The 17,349-nt window shown below is 40.7% G+C and overlaps 1 protein-coding gene across 1 annotated transcript in view; it reads right to left on the bottom strand.

The window, feature by feature from the left end:
• rap1gapa (RAP1 GTPase activating protein a) overlaps positions 1-15,779 on the bottom strand; it is a 165,953-nt gene extending 150,174 nt beyond the window's left edge. The window contains exon 1 of the mRNA XM_061984432.1: positions 15,763-15,779. Within this exon, the coding sequence (XP_061840416.1) occupies positions 15,763-15,764 (2 nt within the window). The 5' untranslated portion in view covers positions 15,765-15,779. The remainder of the gene's footprint in view (positions 1-15,762) is intronic.
• Positions 15,780-17,349: the final 1,570 nt, after the last annotated feature.

Genomic DNA, 17,349 nt, shown 5'->3' with positions numbered 1-17,349 from the left:
AAAATTAGTAGGACAAAACGATGTTCACCGAATACTCTCATCAGTGAAGCATAAACACAAACATATTAATGTCACGATGGGGGGGTCGCAGCTTGCTGCGGGGTCGTTCTCCCAGGAATGCAGACAGACCACTCCGGACATGGCGTGTTGATAAAAACGTGATTTATTCTTGAAAAGTCAAAACAGCACCAAAAACAGAAAACTAGTCGAAGGAAAACACATGCCGATCGCACTTGAAGCTAACACTTAGCATAGGCTCAAGACAAGGAGTACTCACGTAACAGGAGCAAGAAGCAAACAATGACGCCAGGCCGACTGACTGTCAAAGGCAAACTTAAATAATGCCTCTGATTAGTGCTCGGGTAGCAGGTGAGCGGCCGAACACTAATCAGAGACAGGTGAACATAATTAGCAACAGGTGCGTGAGTCCAAGACGTGAAACAGGTGACACTAATGTCAAGGTAACAAACAAACAAGGAAGTGCAACCAGGAACTATGGAGTCTTTAAACAGAAAATAACATAAAACCTGATCCAAACCACAGATCATGACAATTAAACAACAATTGGGAAGGTTTGTGTTAGGTTTGTCCTCAAACAAAAAACATACTAAAACAAAAAATATATTTTTTCCCCATCTATTTCCATTTTCAATCCTTTCTTAGAAATGCTCCAGGGAGCCACTAGGGCAGCACTAAAGAGCCGCATGCGGCTCGAGAGCCGCAGGTTGCTGACCCCCGCCTTAGGGGAAGGAAGGTTCCAATAGCAGCAAAGCCATACAAGAATGTAGCAAGAGCAGCACACACAGTAAACATGTAACAAGTGTAATGTAATACGGCTGAGGGAAAAAAATGTCTGTATAATTATTAAGGCAGAAGGTAATAAATACTATTGTGTATAATATCCCACATTGTCCCTGTGCACATCCCAATGGTGAGTAGTGAATGTTTATGACTGCATGGTCATTCAGTGCTGCTTCCTGTAAAAAAAAATGACCCCCACTTTCAAACCCTCTGCTAGATTTGTGGACAAACTCAGCATTTACACTCTTCTAAATGTAACAGAGTTGAAGAAAAGGTTTGTTGACTGATTGGGAGGAGTAGGGCGAGCCCGCTGAACCGTCCCCTTCCCAATGAGGTCACGCGGCCCTAAGGCGCCCCGAGAGCCGCCACAAACACTCTTGCGCACACTATAGCCTTTCACAGTCTTTCATTAGAGGGCCCAGTTATGACGGCGGACACGCGAAAACACTTGGTTGGGGACCGAAAGCAAACCTCCACATTGTCACTGTCGGTTTGGTTTCTTCCCAGCAGGCACAAGACATTGATACAACGTTGATTATTCATACGTGTCCTTTAAAACTGACTTTCAAACAACGTTGCAAAATAGTTCCATCCATCCATCCATTTTCTACCGCTTGTCCCGTTCCGGCTCGCGGGGGTGCTGGAGCCTATCACAGCTGCATTCGGGCAGAAGACGGGGTACACCCTGGACAAGTCGCCACCTCATCGCAGGGCCAACACAGATAGACAGACAAACTAGGGCCAATTTAGTGTTGCCAATCAACCTATCCCCAGGTGCATGTCTTTGGAGGTGGGAGGAAGCCGGAGTACCCGGAGGGAACCCACGCAGTCACGGGGAGAACATGCAAACTCCACACAGAAAGATCCCGAGCCCGGGATTGAACTCAGGACTACTCAGGACCTTCGTATGCAAAATAGTTGTACTTGTTAATTGAGACAACGTGGATGTCCAACGTTGAATCCACGTTGTTGGTTGGGAAATGACCACATTTCAATGATCAAATCAATGTCATAACCTGGCATTGAATAATCATTGTCAAACAGCATGTTGTGTCAACAGCAGTGGTGTGCCGTCAGGGCCAACAAGGCCTTCTCTGCTGGCCTAACATAACCAGAAATCATGATCATAATTAAAGATAAAATATGTATTTTTTTTTTTCTCTAAATATCTAAAAGTATTCATATTCTCTTCATGTCATATTATGCTCCTTCCAGTGCTGTTATTTTTAGTTTTAGTTTGTATCCAATCAGAATTCAGCTAACTTATGTTGCCATGCTGTACCAAATCTGCCAGACGCCTTCAGAATCAACAATGCTGGCGTCCGTGCACTGTAAGCGAACGGGGACATACAGTTGATAGACAGTTGCGATAGCCAATCAGATCACACGTTGTTGTCAGTAAGGCCTTCTAGCTGGCCTCACGTTGAACGTGACATTTAAGCGTCCTGCGATTGGATACTCATCGGGACCGTTAGCGGATGAATTTCATAACACCGAGTTGATAGACAGTTGCGATAGCCAATCAGATCACAAGTTGTTGACAGTAGATGTTCTGTTACAACAAAAAGTTGTAAACTCTTGTTGTTATAGTGTGTCATGCTTGTCATTTAATTAACATTGTTACATGTGTATTTGTCGCCATCATTTGGTCAAGGCAGTAATATATCTTTGAGAAGTGTGTACCGTATTTTTTGGAGTATAAGTCGCTCCGGAGTATAAGTCGCACCGGCCAAAAAGGCATAATAAAGAAGGAAAAAAACATATATAAGTCGCACTGGAGTATAAGTCGCATTTTTTGGGGGAAATGTGTTTGATAAAATCCAACACCAAGAATAGACATTTGAAAGGCAATTTAAAATAAATAAAGAATAGTGAACAACAGGCTGAATAAGTGTACGTTATATGAGGCATAAAATAACCAACTGAGAACGTGCCTGGTATGTTAACGTAACATATTATGGTAAGAGTCATTCAAATAACTATAACATATAGAACATGCTATACGTTTACCAAACAATCTGTCACTCCTAATCGCTAAATCCCATGAAATCTTATACGTCTAGTCTCTTACGTGAATGAGCTAAATAATATAATTTGATATTTTACGGTAATGTGTTAATAATTTCACACATAAGTCGCTCCTGAGTATAAGTCTCACCCCTGGCCAAACTATGAAAAAAAACTGCGACTTATAGTCCGAAAAATACGGTACTTTGCATAAGCCAAGCAGAGAAATTTACTGTTTAAACTTTAATTGCTGATGCGTTTTAATTGATTTTTAAATGCGCCAGAAAGTAACCTGTTTTGTACACTGTTGATGTGATTCAATGATCAGTAGGGTGTAAATGTGTTCCTGTATAGTATTTCCCCAGCAATGATCATGTGGTGACATCAATTATGGTATTTTGAGAGGTAATCATTGAATCAACATGCTTTTTGATCACTGAAGGCCTAGGTGGGAAACGCATGGCCCGCCACTGGTCAACGTTGTATTTGTGTTGTAGAATATTGGTTGGAAAATGACCAAAATCCAATGGTCAAATCAACGTTAGAACCCAACATTGATTAAATGTAGTCAAAAAGCATTTGAGTTTGGGTTGCTCAACGTCAAGACCTAATTCAACAAGATCTCAACGTTGTTTTAAAGTCTTGTGCCTGCTGGGTTAGCATGTTTGAGTCAGACTGCCCGATATGCAAATACAAATCCTACATTTCTAAGGGCAGGTAATTTATTATTTAAGGCACTGACTGTGAGATCAGTGCAAAGATGCTTTCTGCGGTATGAGCCTAGCAGCCATTACTCTGTAGTGCAAAGAAAGATCTATTTCAGTAATAATGGATCTTCAGGGCCACAATATCTCTCCCCGGCGCCCACAGCAGCCCCGTGATAGATGTTTCTCCACGACAAAGCAGGACTTTGTCTTCATGCCAGCCGATCAATACTGTAGCTTGCAGAGACATATCTGTTGCACAATGATCCTCAGTTTTGATGGTTGATGAAAGGAATACCAAAAGGAGAAGGGGAAATCTGTAATCCCTTTGCTGTGCCACCGATATTTACTCAGCTCTGCTAAAATATTGATCAATTCAATACTGCAAAGGGTTGTTACCAGAAATATTTTATTTTATTAAATAATAAATACCACAGTCATTCATTAGCTATACATTATTCTTATTAGGTACCATGCAATCAAAATGTTATATTGGTGTAAGACTACACTGTATTATACTGAAGGGTGTTTCTATTATTTAGAGTGCCTAATTAAGATATAGAGGGAAAAAGATTCAACACAAATCCACACTAATATTGTGTCCATTATTATGAACTATGGAGAGTAACAGTGCCCTCCTCTGGATACAGTGACAGTACCTCACACTGTACAGTATCATAAGACTGCTGCTGCAACAAAGCCTATTAGTGTTGTGTACAGTTGAGAACAAGTGCAAAAGTTGTGCAGAACGTCCTATTTATCATAATTTTATTATTTTGTTTTTTTAATTTTAGACCCAGGGGGCTCCATATCAAAGTTAAAAAATCAATACAACAACAATAAAAGTGTAAAAATACTGGAATAACCATTACAAAATGGTAAGACCTTACACAATCTTAAATGTCTGACATCTCAAATGGTTCCATAGTCTGGAAGAAAAATATGACAGATCATCAATTCAGTTGTTTTCTGCCTCAGATGGCCTACACATTAATATAAACATCAAATTAGGCAAAGTAGCAGAGCAGGTACAGCAGCCACCACAACACTGGCATCTAAACAATAAAGCCTCATCCATTCAGCAATGAGATTCTCTAAGTTATTGCTCATCCTCTTTGTGTGCAGACTCAAAAATACAAGGTTCTGGATCATCATTTTTCCCAACGTAGTCATTGTTGACTCTTACAACGTCTGTATAATTGGGATTGTTGTTCCTAACTCTACGTCACGGATCACGTGACTGGCTTCCTCATTATCTCTCAAAATGGCTCGGGACTCTCTGTGAGATTGATACTATTTTGATCATAATTGTTTACTCACAATCTTTGTAAGTTTTTTGGTGACATAAATCAGATATATATGATAATAGCTTCAAAATAGAGACAACTTGTTTTTTCATTATGCTGGGACTTTGAGTTGAGTTTGAGTTTATTTCGAACATGCAAGCATACAACATGATACATCACAATTTCCAGTTTCTCTTTTCAACATGTTCGAAAAGGAGTAGGAAGAAGCAGAGCTTATTTAATCCTACCCGTTTTCTTTACATAACAGTTGCTAAAACTTTTTGTTCACTTCCTGTTCACAATTTATTCACAATATAGTCCATAAGTAATTACAATAAAAAGAAATAAATGAATAATAGTAATAATTTAATAATAATAATTGGTGAAGTAAGTCATATTTCATATGATGAGATAAGTAAGATTACTTTGAGAATGATGAATGGATGAGGGGACCTATGATAAATGTTGTGTTTTTTTATTTATAAATGTTGTTACAATGTTTGATACTGAAGGATTCCAAAGAGTAAAATTATAGGGTTCATGCATTTGGATGTGTCAGTTCACGGGTCTTGCTGGGTGCTACGTCAAGATGTCACAGTGGGGTGAAAATACTCATTTACACAATAAAGGGTCTGATTTACTAAACGTTCGAGTGTATTAAAACACGTGCAAACTTTATTGTGCGTGCAAAGCTCATCTACTAAACTTGTGTGCAGAGGATTGTGCCTCTTCAGTGTGTCTCTTTTCATTAATATGCAGAATTTATGCTGATCACCAGAACGGCCACAATACTGGGAGGTGAAAATGCAAATATAATTAATGCAGTGTGATTTATTAGGATCAAAACTGTTCTGTGACGGCTGTTTGTCCAGATTGCAATTCTATAGTGCAGAAATGGTGTTACAGACTATACAGGTGTGCTGCTTGTACAACATTGCAAAGTACATGATGACATGAATGTGGTGGGAACTGAGTGTCTCCATGGGCCTGCAATGCCGGTAGTATATGCAACATTCTCATTTAAATAGGGAGTTCTGCACCACTTTTAAAATTAAAGTTAAAGTTAAAGTTAAAGTACCACTGATAGTCACAAACACACTAGAAGTGGTGAAATTACCCTCTGCATTTGACCCATCCCCTTGTTCCACCCCTGGGAGGTGAGAAGAGCAGTGAGCAGCAGCGATGGCTGCGCTCGGGAATCATTTTGGTTATTTAAAGTTAAAAAAGTTAAAGTACCCATGATTGTTACACACACGTACTAGGTGTGGCGAAATTATTCTCTGCATTTGACCCATCCCCTTGTTCACCCCCTGGGAGGTGAGGGGAGTAGTGAGCAGCAGCGGTGGCTGCGCCCGGGAATCATTTTTGGTGATTTAACCCCCAATTCCAACCCTTGATGCTGAGTGCCAAGCAGGGAGGTAATGGGTCTCTTTGTTTTTTTTTATAGTCATTGGTATGACTCGGCCAGGGTTTGAACTCACGACCTACCGATCTCAGGGCAGAGACTCTAACCACAAGGCCACTGAGCAGGCTTTGCAGCTGTTATCAATAGTACAATCGCAACACGCCCACTAATAGTACAGACAATTTTATAGTTTCCACCATCAGCACCATCGCAACACAGAATAGATGGTACAAATCATATTTGGGGGACGGCGTGGCTCGGGTGGTAGAGCGGACATGCCATCAACCTGAGGGTTCCTGGCTTCCACCTTGAGCAAGACACTTCACCCTTGCTCCTGATGGGTCGTGGTTAGGGCCTTGCATGGCAGCTCCCGCCATGAGTGTGTGAATGTGTGTGTGAAATGTGACAGAATGTGTGAATGGGTGAATGTGGAAATAGTGTCAAAGCGTTTTGAGTACCTTGAAGGTATAAAAGCGCTATACAAGTATAACCCATTTATATTTGTGCGCTACGTTTCCAACAACATAACAAAACAGCACAGGTTGGAGCATATAATGCAATGAGTGTGCAGTAAACAATTGTCTCCATGGAACAGTCTGCATCACTTTTGCACTTGTCATCCATTGTACACTCAGTCTTAGTAGATGACCCGCAATGTGGCCACTAGTTGTACATGCAATTGTATAGTTTGCGCACGCTGTTTAGCACAGGTGTTATTTGGATCTTAGTAGATCAGGCCCTATGTGTTTTTTAATCTACCTGAAAGCATCTAGCACAGGGATTCTCAAACTGTGGTACGCGGGGGCTCCATCTAGTGGTACGCCAAAGAATTACTTCATTAAAGTACAGTGTTTTATGTTCCTATATTTAAACAGTGTTGCTGTTCAAACTGTGTGCAATGTTACAATGGCCAAAAATATTTACATACTTGTTAAATAAAACATCTGCCTTGTTTGGAATGAATACTCAGACATACTACGCTACTGTATTTTAATGTTGGTCATTATGCTGGTACTTGGAGAGCTAAGTGTTTTCTGAGGTGGTACTTGGTAAAAAAAAAAAGTTTAAGAATCACTTATTGAGAAGGATTGCCATGGGGATGATGCCTCCTTCTGACCTGCATACAATGATGCCCTATAGGGGGGTAAGTTTGGACAATTCAAACATAAGATTGCTGAGGTTTCCATAAAGCCCAACACAATCAGCAATAAACTCCATGTTTTGTTGCTTATGAGATTAGACAAACACAGGCACTCCTACATAGAAGCTCATAGAAAATAATAAATCCTGATGTGCGCACAGCAGGGGCCCTCACTAAAATCATGTGCATAAACATTCACATCTGAAAATAAGAGACACTTGCCGGAAAATAAGGGAAATTCTGGTCTTCCCACCAACTTTTAGCCATCCCCCCACTGTGTTGTGTGGATGAAAGGGGTCCTCGCCCAGAGACCCATTGAGGCTAGAAACACCACTAGTGAGACAGATAGTGGAATATGCATAACGGATATGAAGCTGCCACATGTCTTGGGGGTGTTCTAAGGATGCAAGGTTTAGATGAAACCAGCTGGCAGACAGAAGTCTCCCTGCTGGGATCATCATCATCCTCCAGATTGTTGCACTACATCAATACTCTGTCTGTCACACAGCTGAGTGGTGCAGAGAACAAGTTATTGTTTCAATTCATTCCTAATAGAGTACAACCATTTTTTATTTGCACATTCATGGATGTTCACTGTTTGATGGAAATACTCTATTAGTTCTGGATAAAGGAATGATTGCAAATGTTGGTCCTTAGTTCATCATCAGCATGAGTTTACCCTTTAGGTTAAGATATCAAAATGTTTTGTTTTTTTCAGGGGGGATTGATGAATTTTCCAAATGTGAAATGTAATGACTTGACAATAGCTTTAGGTTTGCAGAGGACAAAGACAAAATAAACACTTGTATAGGTTAACCTTCGACCCCAGCTGAAGAAGGTTGGATTGTGTCATAGTTTAAACACATAGTTGAAACAAATGTGCTTGTCTGTTGCTGGTGTGAAAGCATGGAATTCTCTAAAGAAACACTTCAAAAGTTGCAAGAATATTTTTGAATTTAAAAAGAGTTACAGGAAGAGACAACTGGCATTATATAAAACAGATTTTTTTTTGATTGGACGTGTCATTGTGAAAATGCTTAAACGAAAATTAAAAAGTATGTTAGAGTTCGGGTGTTGGTGGAGGGAACAGTGATAAAGTCATCTAAAATAATTTGTGTTAAAAATGGGGCAGATAAATATAAGAATATTATTATTTTCTGATCATGGAAATGTATAAGAAACAAACAAAAAAACTATGAAAGTGTGAACTGTACGTGACTTGTATATATGTATTCTCATGAAAGGAATAAAAAGAAATGATGATGATGATGATGATGAAACATGACCCCAATATGTGGAGACAGGAGACAGCAAGCAGGTTAAAGTATTCAATACCAACAAAAAGTGCAGCATGGAAGTGCACAAAAATGCAAGACAGACAGAGCGAGCACCAGGAAAACTGTGCAGCATGGAGGTTCCAAGCAAAACCAAACCCAAGCACACTAAACCAAATACAATGATACACTGTCAAAATGCAATGATCCTGTCCAAAGGACACGGCTGGCACATAAAGAAAACCTCTGACTGGCAACCAGGAACATGTGTGTCCCGATCAGGGACAGGTGTGCAAGCCAGCGCTTTGTGGCAGACAGGGCAAGCACACAGGAAGTGGAAAGCCAAAATAAGAGTGTTGGGCAGGAATCAAACACCAACACAGAAGAAAACACACCAGTCCATCCTGTCATGAGCAATACTGACAGTATCCCCCCCCCTCAAAAAATTGAATACCAAGATGTTGAAGCGGTCCTAAAAAAAAAGGCCTAAATCTAGGGAGGGTGGAGAAAGGACTCAGTAGAGGGTCCCCAGACCGCGCCCTTGTCGGAAAGGACCGGAGGGACGGCAACTAGTTTAGCCCATGTGTGTGGAGAGTCAGGCTGGTGACAACAAGTAGAACGAGCGCAGTACCACTGCACCAGCAGCAGCAGCAGAGGTCCACACCCAAGTCCCAGGCGTTGTTGCTGTTGGCGTGTGGGGCGACCATGGAGTGGCCACCATTGTGGCCGACAAGGAGAAGGAAGACATGCTTACTTCTTCCATCGGCAGGCTGGAGGTGGCGTGTGGAGAAGGTGAAGTTGGCGGCAAGACCCACAGAGCAAGCTACGCTGCATGGAGGTTCCGAGCAAAACAGAAGTCATACACACGAACACGAATACAATGATACACTGACAAAATACAATGATCCAGCCCTGTTGTTGAAAGGACAGGACTGGACAGATGTGGAAGCCAGCGCTCTGTGGCAGACAGGGGAAGCACACTGGAAGTGGAAACCAAAATTAAGAGTCCTGGACAGGAACCAACACAAAGTAAAAACCCACACAAATCCAACTTGGTTAGAAGCATTCCTGACAGGACTGGATACCCTCGTCCAGGAAAGCAAAATGTGGGCATGACAAAAACTTAAGCTTTTAACTGTTCTTCCAGAATAAACAAAATTGAAGTTCTACAACTATATATGTTGTTGTTGTTTTTAACCTGTCATGTCCATGGCAGATTTTTTAGTTGATCTAGATCAGTGGTTCTTAACCTTGTTGGAGGTACCGAACCCCATCAGTTTCATATGCGCATTCACCGAACCCTTCTTTAGTGAAAAATAAAATTTAGTTTTTTTTGTCAAATTCAAGACAAAGTTATATCTTTTTGGTAACACTGTAGTATGGGGAACATATTCTAAGTAACAAAGACTTAATTTAGAGTTATTTGGTTAGGGTTAGAGGGTTAGGGCCAGGGTTAGAGGGTTAGGGTTATAATAAGGCCATGCCGAATAAGGCAATAATAAGTACTTAATAATGACTAGTTAAGAGCCAATATGTTACTAATTTGCATGTTAATAAGCAACTAATTAATGGTGAATATGTTCCCCATACTAAAGTGTTACCATGTTTTTTTTACTGGTGCACAAAATGAACCGTGCATGAACATCACCTTGTTCAAAGAACAAAACCAACACAGTGCATAAACTCACAACAAATTAAACACTTGCAAATCAGTCTGACTTCTGCTGTTGCCGTATCCTTAATACGCCGATAGGGAGAAGTTTTTATTTACACAATGAGTCGGGTTTGTTTTGACCTCCGCCGAACCCCTGAGCCCGACTCACCGAACCCCTAGGGTTCCATCGAACCTAGGTTAAGAACCACTGATCTAGATGCCCATATATGCTTTACATCAGTGGTCCCCAACCACCGGGCCGCGGCCCGGTACCGGTCCGTGAATTGATTGGTACCGGGCCGCACAAGAAATTTAAAAAAATTAAAATTAAAATTAAATTATTATAATTTTTTTATTTTATTAAATCAACATAAAAAACACAATATACACTTATAATTAGTGCACCAACCCAAAAAACCTTCCTCCCCCATTTACACTCATTCACACAAAAGGGTTGTTTCTTTCTGTTGTTAATATTTCTGTTTGCTACATAATATATCAATATAGATCAATACAGTCTGCAGGGATACAATGATTTGCAAATCCTTTTCAGCTTATATTCAATTGAATAGACTGCAAAGACAAGATATTTAACGTTCGAACTGAGAAACGTTGTTAGTTTTTGCAAATATTAGCTCATTTGGAATTTCATGCCTGCAACAAGTTTCAAAAAAGCTGGCAGAAGTGGCAAAAAAGACTGAGAAAGTTGAGGAATGCTCATCAAACACTTATTTGGAACATCCCACAGGTGGGTGCCATGATTGGGTATAAAAGTAGATTCCATGAAATGCTCAGTCATTCACAAACAAGGATGGGGCGAGGGTCACCACTTTGTCAACAAATGCGTGAGCAAATTGTTGAACAGTTTAAGAAAAACCTTTCTCAACCAGCTATTGCAAGGAATTTAGGGATTTCACCATCTACGGTCCGTAATATCATCAAAGGGTTCGGAGAATCTGGAGAAATCACTGCTTAAGCAGCTAAGCCCGTCACCTTCGATCCCTCAGGCTGTACTGCATCAACAAGCTCAGGAACACTTCAGAAACCCACTGTCAGTAACTACAGTTGGTCGCTACATCTGTAAGTGCAAGTTAAAACTCTCCTATGCAAGGCGAAAACCATTTATCAACAACACCCAGAAACGCCGTCGGCTTCGCTGGGCCTGAGCTCATCTAAGATGGACTGATACAAAGTGGAAAAGTGTTCTGTGGTATGACGAGTCCACATTTCAAATTGTTTTTGGAAACTGTGGACGTCGTGTCCTCCGGACCAAAGAGGAAAAGCACCATCCGGATTGTTATAGGCGCAAAGTTGAAAAGCCAGCATCTGTGATGGTATGGGGGTGTATTAGTGCCCAAGACATGGGTAACTTACACATCTGTGAAGGCGCCATTAATGCTGAAAGGTACATACAGGTTTTGGAGCAACATATGTTGCCATCCAAGCAACGTTACCATGGACGCCCCTGCTTATTTCAGCAAGACAATGCCAAGCCACGTGTTACATCAACGTGGCTTCATAGTAAAAGAGTGCGGGTACTAGACTGGCCTGCCTGTAGTCCAGACCTGTCTCTCATTGAAAATGTGTGGCGCATTATGAAGCCTAAAATACCACAACGGAGAGCTCCGGACTGTTGAACAACTTAAGCTGTACATCAAGCAAGAATGGGAAAGAATTCCACTTGAGAAGCTTAAAAAAGGTGTCTCCTCAGTTCCCAAACGTTTACTGAGTGTTGTTAAAAGGAAAGGCCATGTAACACAGTGGTGAACATGCCCTTTCCCAACTACTTTGGCACGTGTTGCAGCCATGAAATTCTAAGGTAATTATTTGCAAAAAAAAAAAAAAAAATTATGAGTTTGAACATCAAATATCTTGTCTTTGTAGTGCATTCAATTGAATATGGGTTGAAAAGGATTTGCAAATCATTCTATTCCGTTTATATTTACATCTAACACAATTTCCCAACTCATATGGAAACAGGGTTTGTAGATCAATAGACAGTTACAAACGGACACATAAGGCCACTACCCCAGCACCCACCACACGCCATACCGAAGCACCATGACTGGCCAGAACACGGGATTCACAGGGACTAGACCCCAGCAGGTCCCCACCAGGCATTTGGAGTTCTACAGTCGCATGTCTAATACTTCATGTAAGTGTCCATTCTCAATGCGTGTGATTGATCATTGTACATCAAATTCATTGTCCTTCTGTAAGCTTTGCAGTGGTGGAGGTAGAAGGTCGCTGATGAGCCACTACCCTGCATGGTAATAAGTGTTACATCAAAGAGTACGTATGTGGGACATAACAGCCTCGCCGGCAAAGAAAATACTGAATGAATGACGGTACAAAGGCAAAACATGAGAAAGAAGAACAAACTGAATTAATATAGATAAGACGGTAGGGATGAGGGTGACTCATTGAAGAAGCATCAAAGAGAAGCCCCACTTGTTCTCTAATAATCTGTTTGCAGCAGTCCACTGACATCCTCCTCCCAGGAGAAGAAGAAAGCATAATAACTTAAGCGACGCAAATTATGAATACCACCAAAAGATCTTGACTGAATAATATGTGGTTAGTTTAAGCCAGCTACGAATTACTGTATAGAGAATCAGTGAGGTTTAGTTTCCAGATGAAATGATATGCAAATACTAACTGCATGTGCATGCATTATCAGTCACATGATTACTATTACTTATCATTATTACTTTTTCTATGCTATTATATTCTCAGGCAGAGTCCTATCCACGGCCCAATGACTGCTTTCATTACAGCACAAGCGTGCATCTCTCCTACTGGAGCGAGGTCAAGGTTGCATTTAAAAGAGAGTTAATAACACATTAGATGTCAAACTAGATCATGAGAGTGCAGAGAATCGCAGGCCCAGGCCCATCATCATCATCACAGTGCATGTTTGGCAATGAATGAGCGCTGTGCCTGAGGAGCAGGCCACTGGCCTCACATAAACCAGCATATAAATAATCCATGGCAAATCTGCCAGTGCATGTGTGCAAAAAGGCTTGGTGAAGGTCTTGCTTTCTTTGTTAAATGACAGACTAGTGGCTGATAAAAATTGATTGACTATTGAAGGAAAACAATGTGGTTATTATAGCCCAATATGCAAACAACAAGCAGTCAACAAGTGTAAAGGTGACTATATGGGTGTTATTTCATGTTTAGAGGGCTCTCATAATGCTTAAATATGCTCTTGTTATGAAAGTAATTTATATGATTTATATTTATAATAATGATAAATGGGTTGTACTTGTATAGCGCTTTTCTACCTTCAAGGTACTCAAAGCGCTTTGACACTACTTCCACATTTACCCATTCACACACACATTCACACACTGATGGAGGGAGCTGCCATGCAAGGCGCTAACCAGCACCCATCAGGAGCAAGGGTGAAGTGTCTTGCTCAGGACACAACGGACATGACGAGGTTGGTACTAGGTGGGGATTGAACCAGGGACCCTCGGGTCGCGCACGGCCACTCTTCCATTTGATAATTATATCGTCAAAATGTTTTTACCAGTCTAGCCCGGAACCAATTAACATCGATAAAATTAGGGTTTATTCTGTAATGTCATTTTGACAAAGTTCAATCAATGAAATCAATTAAAGTTTATTTATATATTATATATTTATATATACTGACAAAGCAATCTCTTCTCTTTCTTCCCCTCCATTTTTCTGCCTTCTTTTGTATCTCTAGTTATTGTTACGTATATGTATTGTTGCATTTGAACAACTGTATTGTTGATAATAGAGGTAAATTATTGGTATTGTTCATTATCAATAGCGCTATTTCTATTGGTATTTGTATTTCTATAGTGGAATAATGCTCATTGTCATTTCTGTGTTATTATTTATCTCGCTAACTGCTTCTTTGCTATCACTTTTACCATCATTGTGTGTAGAATTTTGAGGACAAAAATGAACGTATTCAATTTTGTAACATAACAAAATGTGGAAAAAGTGTTGCGCTATGTGAAATCTTTCCGGATGCACTGTATATGCAGTACACCAAGATGACTGACACGGGTGGGGCAGAAAAGACAACTTAGGTGGATGTTTTACACAAAGATCCGATGATTTAATGTATCCCCAGATGTAATATGACTTGGAGCAATTTGTGAATAGGAAGATTTGTATCCCTGATTATACTGCAATGGCTGTCATCATCTGACATCTGAATAATGATTGCACAACAGTGTCTCCAAACTGTCTCGCTCCAGGACACTGCAAGGCCAATTAGTTGGTGACTGGAGGCCCCTCGCCATGACGCTCATTTCCCACAAATGAAACCAAGTTGACAATCAAGCTTGTGATCACCAATTATGTTGAGACTTTACAATACTTCAAACTGAAACTAAACACCAATGTCAAGGTTTTCTTTAGTGGTTTCCTTCCGGTTCAAAAGGGAAATCTTCAATCTCGCAAACATTGCTCAGCTGCAGAGGTAAAGGTCCCATTACTTTTAATAATAGAAGAGGCTGCTTGAGGAGGGACAGCCTCTGAAGCGCACAAGCCTCCCACTGCCAACGTAGCGACACAGGCACTCAACTGCAACGGGAGATACCGGTAGATGAAAGGAAAGGAATGAAGAGATTTAGCAGGGAGTGCATGACGGGATGGGAAGAGGACAATAGCGCGCTAAAAGAAAAAGAAAGAAGTCAAATGCTGCAAGAAATTAGGATGGAGGCAGTGAACCCTGAAGTTCTGCAAGGCAGTGAGAAAGTGACAAAAGGCTGACTCTGCACAATCATTAAAGAGAATAAAGGGTATCTGTGATTTAAAAACCAAAAAATAACTTGGGGCATCTTTGTCTTGTGTGTGTCTCTGTGTATTGTGTTTGCTTTGAGGCACTTTGGCATGATTCCAAAAAGATTTAAAGGCAGCAGATGTGAGGGAAGTTTGGAGTGGGCAGAGGTCATCTCCTGTTCAGGTGCACACTTCACTCACTGAGGGACGCTGCCATCAATCAACTCCAAGCACAAGTCAGCCCAGCAGCTCCACACATCAAACATGCATGCACGCGCACAATATCAACATTGTACAATTGCTCCAGACTCTTACATGCAGCCTGCAACCTATGGACTGAACTATATTGACTTATATTTACTTGATCTGACAAAACATGTTTCCAAGCAAGGAATTTCTAAAACCTAAAACTGCTTGCCAGAATAGTATTAAATTCTGATATGCATTTCTAATTGCAGAATAATCCTGATATCCTAATTACTGATGCCATGTTATTTTTATTACAATAAAAATGAAATGCATCTAAATTAAGAGCAGAGGTCTTGGAAGTAATTACATGTATTTTAAAATTAATAATTCATTTCAGACAAGTTTGTCTTTCCAACAGTGTGCACAAAGTACCCTAAATGCAAAGCCTAGTTTACAGTTAAGAACAGTACCTCACCACCAACAGCACAGACATGAAAAATGTGCAAAAACCAGGTCACGCAATTAACTACCTACATTATGCAGCCATGGAGGTTCGTGATGATAATGTGCAGAAGTCATTTCTCAAAAATCAATGCAGTCAAATTGCTCTTCAAAATGAAGCATGTTATTATGCCTTGTTAGAATGGAAACAGAATGAAGCAGCATGCCGAGAACACTACCTTACAGTAGCTGTTGTCTTCTTGCAGGCTGCTGAAGTGAATGAGTTTGTTGTGCAGAGTACAACGCCAATGAATGGATGCTGCGCTGCTTAGCAACCAAGCAACCAATGAGATGAATGGGGGAAAAAGTGAACTGCCTCAAACATCTAACACAGGAAGACAGGTTGGTCCCAAAGCAAAGCTCAGAAGACCTTCTGCAAGTTAAAAAAAAAAAGAATAATTCCAAATATGTTAATTGGTTCTTATCAAAGCGCAAAAGCCACACTGCTTTTAAGTGCGTGAATTTCATAGTCATGTAGTCAAATGTGTTGTGTGTTACCTGCCATATTTCATAACCTAAGACATGATATGGATGGCATTTTTGTGAGGACACTTTTCCAGTAAAAACCTGTGTTTATTGAAATATACATTCTTGACACAAGCTACATTGCCACAGACAACATTTGGTACTCACAGATTTAAGACAATATATAGTGTACACGGATAAAATCATTTAGAGTAAACATAAGTGATCTTGAAAGGGAAAAGCCCACACATTTAATACTCTTATGAATGCAATAATGCATTAGCTGTAACACTTACTCCTTGCAGGTGACACCAAAAAAGGAGCTAATAAAGCCGGCTCGGAACAAAATATGAAAAATAGCAAAAGGGTTGCCACTGTGGCGCCTCGGTTAAAAAATTATTGTTACTCATTAAATATATGGAGATAAAATTATGTTAAAGTTGCGTGTACCAGTGATCCAAAAGCATCAATCATCTTGATAGCTGATCTAGTTGTTACTTTACCTGTCACCTCCTAATATTAGTTTAAAGGCCTACTGAAACCCACTACTACCGACCACGCAGTCTGATAGTTTATACATCAATGATGAAATCTTTACATTGCAACACATGCCAATACGGGGGTTAGCTTACTAAAGTGCAATTTTAAATTTCGCGCGAAATATCCTGCTGAAAACGTCTCGGTATGATGACGTCAGCGCGTGACGTCACGGATTGTGGAGGACATTTTGGGACAGCATGGTGGCCAGCTATTAAGTCGTCTGTTTTCATCGCAAAATTCCACAATATTCTGGACATCTGTGTTGGTGAATCTTTTGCAATTTGTTTAATGAACAATGGAGACAGCAAAGAAGAAAGCTGTAGGTGGGAAGCGGTGTATTGCGGCAAGTGTTGTGCTGGATAACGCACCCCCGCCGTAGAATGCACCCCTTGACTGTTGTGCCGGAGAACACAGCCGGTGTTTCATTGTTTACATACCCGGAAGATGACAGTCAAGCTTTACCATTGGCCTGTGGAGAACTGGGACAACAGAGACTCTTACCAGGAGGACTTTGAGTTAGATATGCAGACGCGGTACCGTGAGTACGCATGCAGCTGCGGCTTCCAAACATTTGATCGCTTGCCCGTACGTGCGTGCCGCTATGTGCATGTCACG

Source organism: Nerophis lumbriciformis, linkage group LG01 (genome assembly GCF_033978685.3).
Source record: "Nerophis lumbriciformis linkage group LG01, RoL_Nlum_v2.1, whole genome shotgun sequence".
NCBI lineage: Eukaryota > Metazoa > Chordata > Actinopteri > Syngnathiformes > Syngnathidae > Nerophis > Nerophis lumbriciformis.
The sequence above is the reverse complement of the archived record's forward strand: the minus strand, read 5'-3'. Positions and strand labels throughout refer to the sequence as shown.